Genomic DNA, 18,879 nt, shown 5'->3' with positions numbered 1-18,879 from the left:
GTTTGCGGAAAATCTCCGAGCGCATCAGTACATTTACAGTAATGAGACTAATGGTTCGCTAAAACTCATCTAAGCCGAGGAGAATGTAAAAGTTCATCGGAACCGAATAAAATGACAGAATGGAAAATTCTTCAGATCCTACATCAGCTATCAAAAGTTTTTCTTTAAAGCTCCTCATATCATCGGAACCGAATAAAATGACAGAATGTAACATTCTTCAGATCCAATATTAGATTTCAAAAGTTTTCCTCAAAAGCTCCTCAAATCATCGGAACCGAATAAAATGACAGAATGTAAAATTCTTCAGATCCTACATTAGCTATCAAAAGCTTTCATAAAAAGCTCATCAAATAATTGGAACCGAATAGAAAATCTTTAAGTTTTCTCTAAAAACTTCTAGGCCCGGCTGAGACGAATGAAATAATTTGACATCGGATATCATACGTATTCTTAAAAATTCTCAGCCAAAGCGACGAGTAGTCTCTTTAAGTACATTTCTGATATGAAAAGAGTTTCCCAAGACTCCTCAGTGAAGTGAAGGAGAATAGAACATCGTATTCGTACCTTTATGACATCGAAAGTCTTCCGCAAATAATGAAAGTTTGGTTAAAGTTAAGAACCCTCGTTCGGAGCATTTGAGATTTTGAAAAAATAAAATATAGCAAAGAATATTTCGGAGGAATGGGCTTAGTCTGACTAAAGATCAAAGGTGTGGGATGTACAGTAAAAAAATGATTTACTCCTTCCGATTCGGAAAAACCATAGAAGTATTTCAGTGCTTTAATTTCGTCCGAAAAATATGAATAATTTTCTAAGACAGCTCTTTTCTGACCACTACTTAAGGTAATTAAATATAGAGTAATTAAAACATGCATCTAAAGCTATTTTAGGAGCTAGTAAGATCAAGAAAAACTCACTCAGCGGCGACAACAATGAGCTCGGGTCCACGCAAAATGCCACAAACGCGTGAAAAAAGTCCACCAATTCTTGCAAGTCGGACGTTTTTACCATCTGCTGCAGGTAACGCTTGGTGCGTTGGCTGGCTTGGCGTAGTATCCGCGAGAGTATCTTTTGGCACTGGCTGCGCAGGAAATCTGCCGGCGGACCGCGTGCCCCTGTGACAACGAAAATATTATATATATGTTGCGGTATTTCATAAAATATTTGGTCCCACCATCATTGCAGCCATTGTGGCAGCCCAAAATGAGTAGCGCACGCTTTACAATGCCCATCGATATCTCGTGCGCATGCTCGCCCAACTTCAGCACGCCCATTTCCAGTAGCAATTCGCAAATATTAAGACCCGCCTCCAGTACACGCTGCGAACAAATGGACATGTCACGCTTGAAGATATTATAAACCGCCAACAAAACAATTTCATAATCTATGCCACCATCGCGTGTTATGTAGAACGAGCTGCCAGGCGCTTCCGACTCTACGCCAGTATAATCGATGTGCGAGTCGGTGTGCGAACGTAGCATTTGACCGCGGAAGCGACCGGTTGTGACACCAGCGCCAGCAATACCGCCACCGCTGCCACTGGTGCCGCCCGCCACACCACTAATGCTGCCACCATTGCTCAGTGCGTCCAACTGTGAGTCGATGGAGCCCTGCTTGGGGGAAGTGTAGAAAATTGAAAGTGATTGATTGCATGGGAACGTAGATATTTTATTTAGTACATGTATGCTAACCAATTAGGTTTGCGGAAAACATACTCTTACACGAATTTCCGGCGTTAACTCACCTGGCGTTTGAGATAATCTGGCGACGGTGTGGGCGTGTGCTCCGTGACGGTGATTATGGGATTGCGCGGATAGAAGGCCGTACGTGGTCCGGTTGACTGGGAGGGACGCATCGCTTTCGGTGGCTCTACGTACCTGTAAAATCTGGTAATTTTGAACAAATGCAAAATGGGCGCAATTAGTTGTGATGACGTGATGTGCGGCAGTGCGGCGGCGATAACTGCATAAAAGCCCATTCAATTTGGAACTAAATATGGCTATGGGTATGTATGAGTGAAGGTGAGCAAACAGGTGGTTAACGGCTAAAATATGGTCTACAGTTTTTTTGCGGGCTAAAAAGCTGTGATTTAAAGCGCAAATTAGGGTAAACGATTGCTAAAAGCCAACAAAATTAATATAAGCTATTTTAGAATGTTGGCAAAATAACGGTGAATATATATGAAAAACAGTAACACTTAAAGTGCTGAGAATTTTTTTTAATGAGTTAGTTGATTGAGTTTTAGAAAGATGACAGAGCATTGTTCTTATACCCAACACTAATCGGAGTATGGTAGCCAATTTTGTAAGAAAATCTTCTATACTTTACTTCTAACAGTAAATAAACAACATTGAATATATATTTTAGAGCCTAAAGAGAGATCACGTCAAGAATAACCGACCCCTACTATATATTCTGAGTCGTTCCCACGACAGTCGGGTCTATGTAAACGGAACGGACCCGGAACTCGGCAGAGTTCTGCCGCTACAACAACATATGTTTTGTGTCTTTACGCCGCTACATTTGAATTCCGTCTCCACGAAAAACTTTTACCGTGGTTTAAAATAATGCTGAACTCTCGAAAATAGCGGAAAGCACTTCTATGAGTCATTTAATAAGGAAAGGAATGGAACGAAAAATTTTTATGCGATTTCTTAAACTCTATTTGACTTCATAGTACTGAATGTGGAATAAAAAAAACACTTCGTTCAGACTAAAAATGTACATAGAATAATGTCTGCGATCTCATTAAATTCACAAGTCGAGACTTTAGTTCAGTCTACCCCGGGTTAGGTAAACCAGCCAGACGAATGGGTCTCGTGAAGAATATCTTTGAATATGAAAACGATAATTCAACTTAGGATGACTCTTATCAACTAGTTTTTGTACGGAGTAGGCAATTGAGTTGTAAAGTCTAGTAGTAGTAAGATAGTGCTGAAACAGTAATAATGTATGGTGGGAAATTACTTATTTAGTATTAAAACATCGTACACAGAAGCCTCTACGAAATCCAATTGAATTCAGTCTTCTTTGAATAGGATCATCTAATGAGCACTCACTGAATTTGAAAGTACTTCATCTTATGAAAGCTTTCGACGTATTTAAAAAGGCGTATCATTTTATCTTGCATAGACATCTTGAATATAATTCGACAAAGGGTACTTTGACAACTCAGAAGGAGCCTCTAATGGGGAAAAGATTTTATAACTGACCTAAAGTCAAGTGAAGTAACTGGCTATGGTGAAGGCGATATGTGAAATGGTATCTTTGTAATATTACTGTAGTTACAGTCGAACTTTAGAAATCACAAGATGCAGGGATTCTTTCATTTATGATCACAACCTTGCCGTTAGCCAACAAATGAAAGGATGTTAAGGCTCAAGCGCACTCCGAATGACTAATGAGTTTTATAACATACATTCGCCATTTCCTGCTAAGGGTTGCAAGCTATTATAAAAGAATTCCATCCGCAAACCCCTATATATATATCAAAATATTTCCGAACCGGGTTGATCCATTAGGTGATATGATTATGAAGGTTAGGGGTAGCGAGAGAGGTTATTGAAGCTAAAATTCTGACAAACATCTTTTGATCTGATCTTTATAGACATACACACAAATGATATACAGCAATATGAATAGTTCTAAAACAAGTATAATTCTCATTTCCAGGTTGTAATCCGACCCGGAAGTCAGTAATATTTAAACTAAGATCTATAGATATATTTATAATGACATTACATCTATACGAAGCGTTCTAATATAAATGTGATTTTCACTTCCAATCCGGAGCTCAGTAATTTTATCCTAGTTAAAGTAACGCTTTCCAACAGTTATTCGGGTTGCATATTTTCGAAATTAATTCAAGTGTTGGGTATAACATATTCGAAAGGTTCCGAACATTTTGTGCTTTATGAAATGTCGTTCTACAGAAAAAATCTACAGTGAATTTCAGAAAATAGTAATATTATTTGGAACTTTTAAAAAGCAAACCCAAACATAATGTAAAATAACGTCACTGTTTAGAGAGGACTCACCCGCTATCAAGAAGACAGCTTTGGATATTTTAAGGTTGAGAGAAGAGTGCAAAGTTTTAGTAAGAAATAGTAATAAAACGGTTTTGGATTTACATAGAACTACGTATTTATTTGTTGTTGTTTGGTGAGTTTTGTGTTTAGAAAGTGCCACTTGTGGTTTGTCGATTGCGGGTATACTACTGAGCGCAAAAGATAGTAAGACTCTACAATTTAAATTTTATTCGAAAACCCATTCGACGAAATATTTTTCTAGGTTGGTATGACAGTGAGTGGCATCTGTGCCAAATCTCACATCAAAATAATCATTAGTGTTTAGTATATGCTTGCCTTTCTGAAATATATAAAGTGCATTCGTCGATTTTTACGATGAGTGAAATTATTCAACAAAGAAGTTCCATTAAATTTTGTGTGTGGAATAAAATTTCTGGTGCCGAAACGTTCAGAATGTTGGAAAAGGCCTGAGGCGATAATTGTTTCTTGCGAGCAAGTGTTTTTGATTAGTAAAAATTACTCAAAGAGTGTCGAGAACACTTTGACGTCGAACCACGTCCAGAACGGCCATAACGATTAACTGATTATCAGGACGTCAATAAAATAAAGGAATCGGTGCTTGAGAGTCGACAACTGGCAGTCAGAGATCTTACTGGCATCGTTAAAATATCGAAGGGATCAGTAAAAACCATTTTGAAAGAACATTTGGGCCTAAGAAAAGTGAAAGCATGATTGGTTCCAAAATCAATCAATTCTTTCAAAAAAATGCGTCGCGTTAAACACTGTGAAATAATATTTTCCGACTACCAGGATGTCATGAAACGTATTATTACTGTGCTAAGCTTACGACTTGGAAATAGACGTTCAATCGGCCGAATATCGTGGCAAAGGTGAGCCGAAGCCGAAAAAAACACGTCAAAACAGGCCAAAATCAAGGTTATATTGACAGTTTTCTTCGATTATCGAAGTGTGGTGCACTCAGAGTTTCTTCCGATCGACCAAACTGTCAACAAGGAATACTATGTATTTCAGTGTTATGCGTCATTTGCGCGAAGCTATTCGTAAAAGGAGACCGTAATTATGAGCCGACAACTTTTGGATTTTACACCACAATAATGCATCGTCGCATACTGCTTTGATTTTTCGGGAGTTTTTCACCAAATTTTCAATCAATATCGTGCCGCAACCATCGTATTCGCCTGACTTATGACTTCTGGCTCAAATGTCCGCTTCTGGGAAACCGTTTTGAGTCAATTAAAGACTTTAAACGTGAATCGCTACGCGCTTTGAAGGCTTTTCTTGAAATTGACCTTAACTACTGTTTCGAGGATTTGAAAAAACGTTGGCAGAAGTGTATTGGGGCCAGAGGGGATTACTTTGAGGGGACGACATATATTTGGCAGAATAAATTAAGAATTTTATATTTTTGAACAAAATCTTACTATTTTTTGCTCATAGTAGTATTTTGGATTTTTTCTTATTTCTTGTATATTTTTGTGTTGGAGTTGTGTAAAAGCTGTTCAAAAAGTTTCATTAAGCTTAACGATATATAAACGAACATAACCTATATTCATTTATGTTTGTAAATATTTACAAGTGAATACAAAAGTGTTTTTGTACGAAGTATAAAAAAGTGAATACTCGCTTAATATAATGTTAAAAATTCATTAAAAAATATTTTTATATAAAAGTTTTAAATTCCAAAAAGTCTTGAAAAATAAATTTATAGGAATATAATGTTTTATTAAGCTCAACTACGGGTGTTTATAAGTGGGTAAAATTGTTGAAACGCTATTCTTTTGTTTTGGTAAGGATTGCGGGACAAAACTGGGTAAAATTCTATGAATTATTTGTTTAGGAAAAAATGTGCTAATGTTAATAATTGAAAAAATCGTAAATTTTAATCGAAAACAACTTGAAACTATCAGCACTAACAGTTTTTGTAGAGTTGTGGTATTGCAAGTGTTTTTCATCCGTGTTAGAAGCGCAGAGCCTTCTGACTTACGGCGTTCACATAAGATATGAACGTGTTTTTCAGACGCTTGATAGCTACAATTAATCAATTAGAGGAAAGTAATCAACGATTAGGTGCGAAAGTATCACAATTGAATAATAAAAGCAAATAGTTTAGCAGATGAATTGTAAATATGCAAAATGCTTTTGGGATGCAATGCAAATTTAACGGGTACTGGTTTTGAGGAAGGTGATAACTAAACAATGAATAATTTCAGTATTTCTGTTCTAAACTGTTTGATTGATCTTGATGATATACATTTTTTTTTCTAGATAGTTAAACCTTCAAAAAAACTCTGAAGCTTGTTTGGTCTGAGTTCACCAGTGCGGGAAGTTAATGCCTTGCTAAGTACCGAAAATTATGATTGAACTCGGTTGAAAATACCTAAGAAGAAAGTGCTTTGAATATTAAAAATTTAAACTATAAAATAATATATGTATATATTTATAGTTCCGTTAAATTTAAAAATCGATTAACATTTTAAATATTTTCTGAAAGCACTTTTGACTGAAAATTAAAGATGCTTATGGAAGTTTAAAATTTTCGCATTCAAACTTTGAAATTAATATATTGAATATAAAAAATAGATTTAATTTTATTACGAAATCTATGTTAGCATGTTATCGAATTTTTCAAATGCTGCTGAAGTTAGAAAGCTTTTTATGTCTTAACTTCACAAGAGAGTTTTGATTGAAAGGATCGAGCGAGAAATTGAAGGAGTATTTCATAAAATGCGATATTAAACTATATACATATACATACAGAAATGTTTCGAAAATCAATGAACGAACTTAAATATAGAATACTACCTATGATAGAAAAACTATCGACTACCATAGAAATAATTTTATCGAAAAATATCGAAAACTAAAAGAATGTTAACTATTTTTTTAAAGATATATAAAAAAAGTTGCAGACCTTTGTTTGACATATCGCACGTTGATCCGAGTTGTCATGTTATTTTCAGTACTGTTTGGCATTTCATCATGGAAAGATTTACGCCTGAACAAAGTTTACAAATCGTTCAACTTTATTACGAAATTTCACGTCCTGTAAAGACTGTGTTTCGCACGTTTCGCTCAACTTATGGTGTAAATAATCGGCCTATTGAGTGTACTATTCGTAACACCATTACTCATCTTGAGAACCAGAATTCATTATTAACAACTTGGCGCATTTTACGGCGAGATCTTACATTGAAAGCGTACAAAATACAGCTTATGTAAGAACTGAACCCGTCGACTTTCCCAAACGACATCGCTTCGCTTTATGGTCTCTTGAAAAGTTCTAAGAAGATCCGACGATGGCTATGCAAACAAGCCAAATTGCCACATTTGGGACGAAGAGCAAGCTGAAAAGATCCGAGATATACAACTTAATCCAGAAAAAAACAACGGGTTCTTCAAAAATGATGCCGGTGAGAACGTAAGCGTCAATGGGGACCGTTATCGCGCTATGATAACCGACTATTTGATGCCTGAAATTGAAGCTCGCGAAATCGGCAACATTTGGTTTCAACAAGACGGTGCTACTTCCCACACATACCATCAATCAATGGATTTATTAAGAGAACACTTCTGTGAGCAGATAATTTCAAGTTTTGGGCCGATCGATTAGCCGCCAGGAGCGTGTGTTTAAAGTCTTTGCAGACAACTCCGCTTCGATTCAGGCCTTGCAGCAAAACATCACGCGTGTCATTCGCCAGTTACTAGTCGAAATGCTCGAACGAGTCATCGAAAATTGGACTCAACGGATGGACCATCTGAGACGTAGCTGCGGCCAACATTTCAAAGAGATAATCTTCAAAAAATATATGCCCAAAAATGTTCTTTTGAATGATAATGAACATTCGCCATTAAATTAGAAATTGATGTGATGTTTTTTTTTTAAAAAGCGCGAAACCTAGAAATGGATCACCGTTTATAATTGAAATATAGAAAAAATGTTTGATAAGCAAATAGATTTGCTTTTGAATTTATTCCAACGATAGTTACTAATTTGGAAGAGTAATCTTTACGTTCCTAAGAATTAAGTAATAGTATAAATGCCGTCATTCCGACATTCCAGCGAAAGCTCAGCTAAAGCTTTTCCAACTGTAACAGTCGATTATTAAAATGATAACTCTTCATTACCAAAGCTTAAATTTAGTAATTCATAATGCGTTGTAATAAACAAATGTGTATGATGTCTTGTGTTTCCTACTATATTTTCTCTGGTAATAATGTTTTAAAGCTACTGATTATTTTAAATAAATGCTTTTAAGCTTAAATAGAGTTTCGAGTTAGCAACATATCATATGTGACTGGAAGGTTACCTTAAACTTGGCATCGATTTGCCTTTGATGAGATTACTCGCCGGTTCTCTAGTGATCATAGAAGCCGAGCGTGAGAGCTTTTTCTCACCGGTGTCCAAACTGCGATGATATTCCTAGCGGTAAGCGCAAAACTCAGTTAGGTAAACAACAATTTCATTGAGTGTAGTTATATATGAGTATTTAGCAACAGTAATTGAACTTTCAATATACGAGTAATTAAGTAAATGGTATATAACAATAATATAAGCAAAATAGACATTTGGGTAATAATTTTCAAAAGGTGTAGGTAGAGCTTAAGTTAAGAGGCAGTGGAAGCATCTTTAATTACAAAAAAATTGTGCGCATATTTTTTAAGCAGCTTATTTAATAAAGATTATTGTGCCATAATATTGTTGGTTAAAAACAAATAAATCTAGGGCGTTTAACATTGAAACATTGAAATCAAAACGCAAAACAGCAAAACCAAAAACTTCAAAGTTCAATCTTACTGCATGTTGCAGTGGTCTCTTGCCATTAGCAGAGCTTGTATCTAGGCCTACTTTTTCAAGATTCTTCTCGGATTTCGAGAACATTTTCGTTTCGACGAATGCGCGCAAATCCGCCATTTTGACGCGTTTCTTCTTCTCACTGCCGCGCCGCTCCGCTGTTGGGCTGGATTCTTCTGCAATAAAAGAAATCGCAAGCGGACAATAGATTGGCCAATTGTACAGTTATTATTTGTTTTTCAACGTACCAACTAAGCACGCTGTTATGGAGGGTTCTGGTATCTCAATATAGTCCTTGGCTACCGAACTGCTCGGGCTGTCACGACTATTGCTGCCCGGTCCTTGGTATAATGAAATCTCGATTTGTGGTATGGGTAGCGAATTAGAGCGTTTACGTGGTTGATTCAACGTAATAGAGGCCTCTTCGCCGATTTCACTTAGACTACATTGTAGACAAACGTTTTAGTTACCTTGAAATTTAAGCGTTACGCTCATTAACATACCGATTATACATGTACTGCAGGCTCCAGAAAATACCCTCCTCCTGCCAGTGTGAAATGAAGAGACAACGCAGCACGGCCACATCTAGAAAGGTGGCCGCCGATACGTCCACGTGCACGCTGTCTGATTTGTCCGACTCGGTCTCCTTCTCCATCGAAGGACTGCGTTTCTCCTTAACTGAAGCGCCACGCATTAACTCTTGCTGGTCGAATTCGAATTTCGTTGCTGGTTTATCTTTGTCCCGTGAGTGTACCGACTGTCGGCTGCCGCGTCGACTTTGCGATTGCTGTTGCTGCAACAAGCTCGCGTCGGCCTGTGAGAGACATGCGACAACTTTAGAACTCCAAAAACTGTTGTGAAGCAAAACTTACCGTGAAGAACGAGTTATCCATAAGATGCGGTGCAGAGGGTAAACGAAATATTACAACTCGCTCATCCTCTACGCTTGACGCCTCTTCTGGTATGGTCTCGGGAAAAGCGAATTCTTTTGGTGATGAAACCCATGAATTCTACGAAATGTCCAATATTAGTTGGGGTTGCAATTAGTGAAGGTATATTATAAAAAATATTTGACGAGAGCTTACATCTTCGTCTTGCCTCGTATGCTCGGACTGCTGACTTTGTGGCGAGTCGGGTTTCGGCGATGTGGCTTCATCAACATTAGATGATTGCTTACCTAGTTTGTTTATAAGTTATTGTCTTTATATTATACTTGTATATCTTTCCTTTTCTATTTTACACTTACGTCCCGGAAAGACATCTGTGGAGCCCTTTGGTGACGGTGCGCACAGCAAATTACGCGCTTTCGGCTTTACAGGTGCCGTAAAACATGGCGCTCCTGGTGCACGATTATCCCACATACCCTGCCACAACTTAATGCCGTTTTCCAACCGAAAATTCTGGAAATCAGACTCTTTCAAGTGATGTATAATGGGCGCAAACAAGTAGACGAAGAGCTGAATGTTGAAAAATGAACGTCTAAAATTATGCAATTTACAATAAATATGAGTAGTTATACCGTTATTGTGGGCACCGAAAACAAATACTGCTCCATCGACTTTTGTTTCGGTGTCTCATCGCCTAAAACCTCATTACCACCCTCATCGTCGGCACATTCCTCGGCTGCATATAGCAATATCCATTGCATTGTGTAGAGCAATTTGGTTTCTACGGGACCAATCGCCTGCATATCCTTGACACGATTGTGCAGCAATGCGGCTACACAGTGCATAACGTGTGGCAACGCTGCTTGCAGTAGACGCCAACGTGGTATGTCGCCCAGCGCTTTGGTGAGCGGCGGTGACAAGCCGAATTGTATATTTTGTACGAGTACTTTTTCGAAGGACTGTTGGTTATCGTAGTGAATGGGGGGAAGAGTGTTTTTGTTATATAAATATTTGGGAAAGTCATTAAATGAGGTTGTGGCAAAGTTAGAAGAGCCCTTGTTTGCTTTAGTAACTTTATTATATCATAAAGCAGGAAGAAAATCAAATCTCCCGTTTTTCGATTATATAGTTATAGTATACGTTTCAAGACCTAATTGTTCAATGTTCTCTAAATATAACAACTTTATTAGATTCAAATATCGCGAATCTGTAAATAAGAAGCTCAGTTTTCTATTCTTATTCATCGAAGCTCAAGTATTATATTGAGTCGTTTACTATGGTAAGTAATTCGCGCAAAAGTTGATTCTGCAGAACATGGTGTGTGTGTTAGCACTACCCAAAAGATTTAGGTGAGTGACCAAACTTTTAAGAGGTCTCGTGATGAAACACAACACATTTTCTATTGATCAATTCAGGCCTCTTCTGATGGAATGTATCGCTCAATTTGTACAGCTGATTTCAATACACTTCAGAATTAATCGTGGTATTGTCGGGCAAAAACTTAAAATAAATGATCCTTTTGAAAACTCTTTAAACAGACAATATAACCTTTCTGTGATGACTATCGACATTCGAAAGGGTTTGAGCTCGTTTAAAATTTTTAGACCCTTGTCTCTTGCACTTTTTCGGTTTTCGTCGCCAATAACAATACGCTTCTTTGACGTTTCATCTTCATGATACCTTCCGCTCCGGATGTGGTGTATCCTCAAGATCGAATGGAACGAAATTTTTTGAAACCAATTCTGGCATTGTCGTTCGGTCAACCCATCAGATAATTTTCGCTTGAACTATATTTTTAGCCTTTTGGTAGGAAAACAAAAAAATATGCCGAAAATGCTGTTCTCGATCTTCCATCTTCAATAGGGCACCAAACAAAAACTATTCCAAAAAATTTATGACATTTTTTTACAAACAAGCCTTACAGTTTATAACAGCTGTTCAAATATAAAATGGTAAAGTCGATAAGTGTGAAGTTGGCTGCGAAAAAATTCAACAAAATCAGCTGTTATTATCAAATATAATTACTTAGGGAGCGACCCAATATTAATAATCTTTTTATGATTTTGGATACAGCTTTGGAAACTCTTTTCGTCGTAGTCGACTATAACAATATAACTATTGAGCATTATTTATAAAATTATGCTTTAAAGGATGTTTGGTTTTGAATATATGTATATTATTCAAAAACATCTGTCTGAGAGGCTGTATATTAAAAACTGTTACTTCAAACCACGTCACGATTTTGAAAATTAGCAGTTCATTTATCAGACACATACCGGTGCGACATGATAAAATTTTTTTCTCATATACTAGAGATAAATCGATAAAATTGTGTGAAGTCAAATAAAAATGGTCGTGCTATATTATATTCACGAACTATTTGTTTAAATAATAATATTTTACATAATTTTTTGTTAAACAATTGAAGTTTTTAAAGTGTACTTCGCGCTAAAAAAAATCGAAAAAATCGTGACACAACGCAAAAAATATTCACCTTTAATAATCTGCAAAAAAAATTTTGTTCATTCATACCATTGCAAAGATATTGAATTTTTTGTCTCCCTACCGCTCTTAAAACGTATGGCATATCGATCGTTAATTTTCAAAATCAGAGATTTTTCAAATTTTGGTATATAGTAGTAAAGTTGTAAAAATGTTTATAAATGTAATTCTACGGACTACTATTCAAAAGTTATTTTTTTACCACCGAATATCTTTTAGAAACAAGGGCGCTTCTAATTCCTGTATACAAATTTATTACCTTGCAAGCTTCTTTCGATTCCTGGTGCGCGAATTGCAGTTAAAAGGAGAATGTAATTTATTATTATTAAAAAATTAAAAAGGTTTTATTTGTGATAAGTGGAGAAAGGCTAAAATGCAACGCGTTAATTCAAATCAAGGAAGTACGCGTCGATATTTAGGAAACAATCACAAAACACTAAGGATTTCAGTGGTGCATGCATAACAAAAACAAAAAATAAAACAATAAAAATATAGAATATTTAGAAAATAAGTTGTATATATAAATATAATGCATCATTATGGATGGGAATTATAAGGAAGCACAATATAATTTTACAACCAAAGTATAAGTAAATATTTAAGTATAAGTTGACATGTACATAAGCAACAAAATATATATATAGTACATATGTGTACATATATAGTATATTATTAGCAATTTGAAATATCTATGTATGTATTTAATAACAAATAATAAATAATGTTTTATAGTTTAAAGGACTAACTCGGCTATAACTGCGTAAGCCAGTACAGAAGAGGAATAAAAGAAGAATTTAAAGAACTTAACTAATATTTGATAATATTGCTTATACACCTTGCAGTCATTTAATTATTATATATGTATATATTTATTATTTTTCAAGAATTAACGAAAAAATTTTAAAACTATAAATTCCCGGAATTTATCTTTAAATTTTTCTATTCTGCTCTAGAAATAAAAAAACGTTTTTGTTTTTATATTTTCAAAGATTAAGGGGCTATATCAGTGTGACACTTTCAACAAATTTTTTTTTGCTTTTTCGATAGTTAATATATTCAAAAATATCCTGTGAAATCGGCAAGGTCGTATCTTGAATAGTTTTTGAATGGCAGCGTTCTAAACAGCGACCGGTCAGAGGTGTAAACATATGTATATATGTACATACAAGTAAGTGAAACTTTAATGCGTTTTTCTCGAAACGACATTTTTCAAAATTGCTGACATCATAACTCAAAGAGAAATTGACCTATCGACTTCAAATTAAAACTGGGTATAGTTGAATAAATTTGGACAATGGACTACAATCTTTTTGATTGATTGAAAATTTTCAATTTGGCATTAAAAAACGACCACTTTTTTCGTAAAAAAAACGTTTTTTTTTTTCAAAATTACGCCATTTTCTTAGTTTTTGATATTTTTCAAAGATCGCAGTTCATTGCATAGAAAATATATTTGAGTTTAATAAACATTTTGAATTTTTTTTGGTTCAGCTACTCATTCGATCGGAATCTTGCCAGCAGTGGAGGCACTTTTTTTTCGGCATTTCCGCAGACAGCACATAACTCCCTTATTTTCAATATTTTTGTAAAAAAAAAATAGTATAGCTAAAGACATACGTTATTACGTCCATAGAACGTCGAAATATTCAATCTAGTACGTTCTTTTAAAAAAATTCACGAAAATCCCCTAATTTTTCATGCGTCACACTGGTATAGCCCCTTGGCTATTCAAGCATATGTCTAAGTCAACTACTAAATACGTCAGAGACATTGAATTTTACCACCGAGATGGTATGATAAGGCCTTATTGGAGCCAGTGTGAAAATTAGACGATCGGCGTGGCTCGGCCCACTTTTTGGTGCAATCACATACCTTATCGGCAAAAATTGTTCAAATCCAAACACAACTGTTCAAGCTTCTAGGTACCGAATATGTAGACCCCAGTATCTATATCTGACTTTTAACCGAAAATATCTGTCAATGTGTGGAGTATACAATTGAAATTCATAGAAAGTCATTTCCTGACAACAGTAACTCTGTGTATCAAAAATGTGTTGAGTAAAATATATAACATTGAGCGAAAACTTTACCTAGCCTCTATATAACTGATATCAGGATTAACGAACATCCGACTTTAGTCCATATGATAGGTAATTGCATTTGATGTACCTTAATGAAACCCAAGCAACATTTTTTATTTGAGGTATATATAATTGCTTAGATTCCCGATCATCTGGTTGACGGTTTAAATCTTAAGGTATTTCCATGTCTTTGAGTTTTGCAAGTTGCAAGAGTATAAAATGTTCGGTTGCACCCCAACTTAGCCTTCCTTACTTGTTTTAGTTTCAGACTGCTACGTGTATATGGCCACGTGACAGTTTTTAGAGAGTCTTCTTTAAAGACTTGGTTTTGTCTGTAACTTTCCATATTCCCAAAATTTGTGACATTAATCTAGATTAAGGTTTTCCAAAGAGGATAGTTTAGGAATATCCAAAAATTGATAACCAAAGTAGTTTCTCTGATCATATTTATTATATGATTTGTTTTTTTTAGGTATTTTCTTCAGTAAAACTATCACAACGCTCTCATTTGTGCGGAGTTATGAAACCGCTGACTGTCTATACTGTATTTTCCAATAATTATAATTATAATTACATATTAGTTATATTACTAGAGTTTTAACCGTAAAATAAGCATAACATTGAAGAAAAAAGATAAGGAGTATTATAAATATTCTTTAACTAATGTCAAGTTCAGTCGTATTTATGATGTTTGGCATTCAATCGAACTTAATTTAGCTGAATTCATAATACGTATATTTGACAGACAGTTTAAAAAGTATGCTAATATAAATTTCAACTTTTCTGGCGTATACAATGGTTTTTAAACCGAAATTTGTCTTCGAAAACATATTGTATAGAAACAATGTTTTTGCATTGTAAGCAAAAAAAATTACAAAATTCTTCAATTTTTTTCAAATTTGTTTGAAGTTTTTTGGTAAAAGTTGGCGGTGCCACTTCCAATGTCTTTATTTGACTTGATCAATATGAAAGAAATTTTATGGGCGTTAGTTCCTCCATTATGCTTGCTTTCTCTGAGTATCAAATTCCAAGAAAATAGCAAAATGTTTACTCAAATTATTGCTCGCATACATAGATGTACGGACAGACATCCGATTTTATATTCGAAGCTTTTAATTTATAAATTTTGGTTAGGAAAATAATATGGAAACAAACAAAGTGATGTAAAGTTATCCTTATATGTATGTATGTGTATATGTAGGTGTGTATTTATAAATGAAATTGCATGCCACACAGCTGACGCGCTTTCTACTTAGAATAAGTCATGCTTATTAAAGTTGGCATTGAAAACCGGTTTTTAAGGGCGAAAAGGTATACATATGATTTGGCTAAGTACACACATTCAACAATTAACATTTCTCTTGAAACACTGCATGTTTGTATGTTAACTTACATGATGTCCTGGTGCATGTTGGCAAAACTACATCAAACACGAGTATATGTACGTACATCACAAGTAATCACAATCAATTATGAAAGAATTGCAATTGCGTTGTTTTTGTTTTTGTTTGATACAATTATTTATTTTTTTTTGTCATTCGTGAACAGAATGAAGAGCAAAAACAAATAATATAAAAATGAAATAAAAAACGAGTAGACCATTTATTTTATACAATTCAAAGAAATAAGAATATGTTTGTATGTTCATATATGTATATGTATGTATTAATAATGTGTAAGCAAATTGATGTTAATAGAATTGTGAAGAATACAGTAAAGTGGTAGAAAGAGAGAAAGTTATATAAAATACGAAACAATTTGCAGAAAAAACATATATATTTATATATTACACATACATAAATTTATGTATGCGTGTAAGAATGTCTGTATGTATGTATATTTGAAGCGAAAACTGCATGAATCATTTGAAGACACGTAGAATTTTGAATAAAGACTGTTGCCGAATGTGGTAAATTTTTGCTGTTGTTGTGTTGAACATAAATAGCGTTTATTTACAGCTTAAAATTTAATTTAATTTAATTTAGTTTAATTTAATTTAATTTTAATTTAGTTTAATTTAACTTTAATTTAGTTTAATTTAACTTTAATTTAATTTATTTTAAGTTTTGAACTTAATTTATTTAATTTAATATAAGTTAATTTAATTTTAATTTAATTTAGTTTTAATTTAGTATAATTTAATTTTATTTTAATTTAATATTAATTTAATTTAATTTATTTTAATTTAGTTTAATTTAATTTAATTTTAATTTAATTTCTTTAATTCAATTTTATTTAATGTAATTTTATTTTAATTTAATTGAATTTTAGTTTAATTTAATTTAATTTAATTTTTTTATTTAGTTTAATTAAAATTTTTTAATTTATTTTAAGTTTTGAATTTAATTTATTTAATTTAAGTTAATTAAATTAAATTTAATTTAGTTTAATTTAATTGCATTTTTCTAATTAGTTTAATTAAATTTTTTTAATTTATTTTAAGTTTTGAATTCAATTAATTTAATTAAAGTTAATTAAATTAAATTTAATTTAATTTTAATTTAATTTAATTTTATTTCATTTAAGTTACTTTAATTTAGTTTACTTTATTTTAATTCATTTTATTTTATATTATTTTGTTTTATTTTTTTATTTGTTATATTTGTTTTTGGTTTTCTTTATAATTATTTATTTTTTCTATATACATTTGCTTTAACTATGTAGCTTTGCCGCTTAAACCGTTAGCGCCATTAGTTAAACATTTAGTGAAATTATGTTTTCGCGTTGCCACTCATTTTGTCACATTTATATACCGTTTATATGATATACCTCTTTTACACTTAACACGTATTTAATTTTAAAATTTTTTTGTTGTTTTTGTTTTTGTAATTTAGTAATGAAAGATATTTGTTGTAGCTAAACTCACCATGCAACTAGCCTCATGCAATTTGCCCAGTTTCGGCCTTATGAAAGGTGCAATCTGACGCCAGAGGAAGATCTGCAGTGATACTGGCAAACCCAGATCCTGCATGCCATCATCCTGATCGATATCATTCTCCTCATTGTTATTCATATGTAAATTGTTGTTTGTTGTCGTTTTGGTGACCATTATGCGGGCATCACTTTACGCTCTGTTTCGCGGCAACAATGACTTTTATGGTTGTCTAGCGTTAGGGGCGCTCAGCGGCATATTACAAGCAGCTGTGAATGATCAAGAAATGCATTGAAAGCACTTGACTAAAAATAATTGCAGACAAATGAAGCAAAATCCAGTCTCCTTACTGCCACCACCGCCACAGCAGTCTAGAAATAGGGGGCAAAGTCTGTAGCAACTGTTGCTTCTACACACACATATACACATGCGTACACATATACACAAGAATGAAAATGCCCTAAAGGGTAGTCTAGTGCTTTTTGTGCTTTGGGGTTGAGGGGTTTCGTTTGAATAGCGCTCGTAAATCACTGGTTGGCAACAGGTGTTCGCGTGCGCCGACTCAACACAGAAATATTCATAATAAAACGCTCATAATTGCAAGCGTCTGGCGGCACTCTTGCCTCCTTGCCCCCCTTGCAATAAACGCTTCGTGTTTGTTTATGTTTACAGCTAGACAGCTATAATTGCAACCCCCAATGCAAGCTAACTGTATACATTTATGTATTTGGGTATGTATGCCTGCCTTTCATTGATAAAACCACTCGTCGACCAGCTGTGTGCTAATGTTAATCAGCTGTTCGTTTTGTTGTTGCACTGCGTTTGCTCCACTTTTAAGTTGGACGCAGACTCCGCATCTCGTCGGCGGTTGCTCCGCGTATACAGACAAAATTCAGTATCCCTGCCTAGATGTCGCTGTGGTGAGATGAAAATTTTTTCTCATATATTTTTCGGTGAAAATTTTCACTTATTACATAATCACAAGTAATTTTCACTAAATTCCAAATAAATCGCACTTTATCACCGTTATCTAGCCGCGTAGCGCACAAAACCGTTATCGCTTGTCGTCGATTTAATTGAACTTGTGCCGTGGCGCACCCACAAAGCACATAAAACGCCAGCACTTGCTGGCAGACGCCAGCGTGGAAAAATGGGTTTGGCTTCACTACAATTTGTTCACTTGAATTTTTGCTATTTCATTTGCACGCCTTCTGTAATTTGCACTTCGTTAAATGCGTTAACTTAATTGCCTCTTTGAATTGTGTAAATTTTCTAGCGAAATGCTAGTTGATTGCAGCGCTAAATGCTTCAATTGCTGGGCTAATTTTTCACTTGCACTTTTTTTTTGGTTTTTGCACAGCACAAAGACAGTTGCCGTTGTATTTACCGTGATTTGAATGTTGACAGTTTGGTGGTTCGGATGCGACTAACTGTTATTTCCATCAGGAAGAGTACGACAAGTGACGAGTGCGTTTACGCGAATTTAGGACATTTGTGAGGAAAATACAGGATGCGCATGTGAAATGCGTGGTAAGCGCGGCTGAAAGTTTTTGCATTGAATGATAAGCAGTTTGCTGGCTCCTTTTTATGTTATTTATTTATTACTTATTGAAGTATAAGGTTTGCCCTATGAAGGATTAAATTAAATTAATTTTTCTTTATGGTAGCAATGCAAATTAAAAACTTAAAATTTTGC

The 18,879-nt window shown here is 34.5% G+C and overlaps 1 protein-coding gene across 16 annotated transcripts in view; it reads right to left on the bottom strand.

The window, feature by feature from the left end:
- Positions 1 to 18,623, bottom strand: part of LOC126751544 (protein unc-80 homolog) — a 28,633-nt gene extending 10,010 nt beyond the window's left edge. For 4 of the 16 annotated variants that reach the window (XM_050461898.1, XM_050461896.1, XM_050461904.1 and 1 more), the window contains exons 1-16: positions 17,178 to 18,597; positions 15,705 to 15,731; positions 12,490 to 12,510; positions 10,361 to 10,687; positions 10,088 to 10,298; positions 9,927 to 10,018; positions 9,714 to 9,851; positions 9,345 to 9,655; positions 9,090 to 9,283; positions 8,845 to 9,017; positions 8,357 to 8,469; positions 5,964 to 6,077; positions 4,038 to 4,055; positions 1,745 to 1,886; positions 1,175 to 1,613; positions 918 to 1,115 (exon numbers count right to left, since the gene is read on the bottom strand). In XM_050461898.1, coding sequence (XP_050317855.1) covers positions 918 to 1,115; positions 1,175 to 1,613; positions 1,745 to 1,886; positions 4,038 to 4,055; positions 5,964 to 6,077; positions 8,357 to 8,469; positions 8,845 to 9,017; positions 9,090 to 9,283; positions 9,345 to 9,655; positions 9,714 to 9,851; positions 9,927 to 10,018; positions 10,088 to 10,298; positions 10,361 to 10,687; positions 12,490 to 12,510; positions 15,705 to 15,731; positions 17,178 to 17,360 — 2,701 coding nt within the window. In that variant the 5' untranslated portion in view covers positions 17,361 to 18,597. Of the gene's footprint in view, positions 1 to 917; positions 1,116 to 1,174; positions 1,614 to 1,744; positions 1,887 to 4,037; positions 4,056 to 5,963; positions 6,078 to 8,356; positions 8,470 to 8,844; positions 9,018 to 9,089; positions 9,284 to 9,344; positions 9,656 to 9,713; positions 9,852 to 9,926; positions 10,019 to 10,087; positions 10,299 to 10,360; positions 10,688 to 12,489; positions 12,511 to 15,704; positions 15,732 to 17,177 lie in introns of all 16 variants that reach the window. The other 12 variants (XM_050461894.1, XM_050461895.1, XM_050461897.1 and 9 more) reach the window with 12 other exon arrangements.
- Positions 18,624 to 18,879: the final 256 nt, after the last annotated feature.

Source organism: Bactrocera neohumeralis, chromosome 2, assembly GCF_024586455.1.
Source record: "Bactrocera neohumeralis isolate Rockhampton chromosome 2, APGP_CSIRO_Bneo_wtdbg2-racon-allhic-juicebox.fasta_v2, whole genome shotgun sequence".
Taxonomy (NCBI): Eukaryota; Metazoa; Arthropoda; class Insecta; order Diptera; family Tephritidae; genus Bactrocera; species Bactrocera neohumeralis.
Note: the sequence above shows the minus strand (reverse complement) of the source record. Positions and strands in the feature narration are given on the sequence as shown.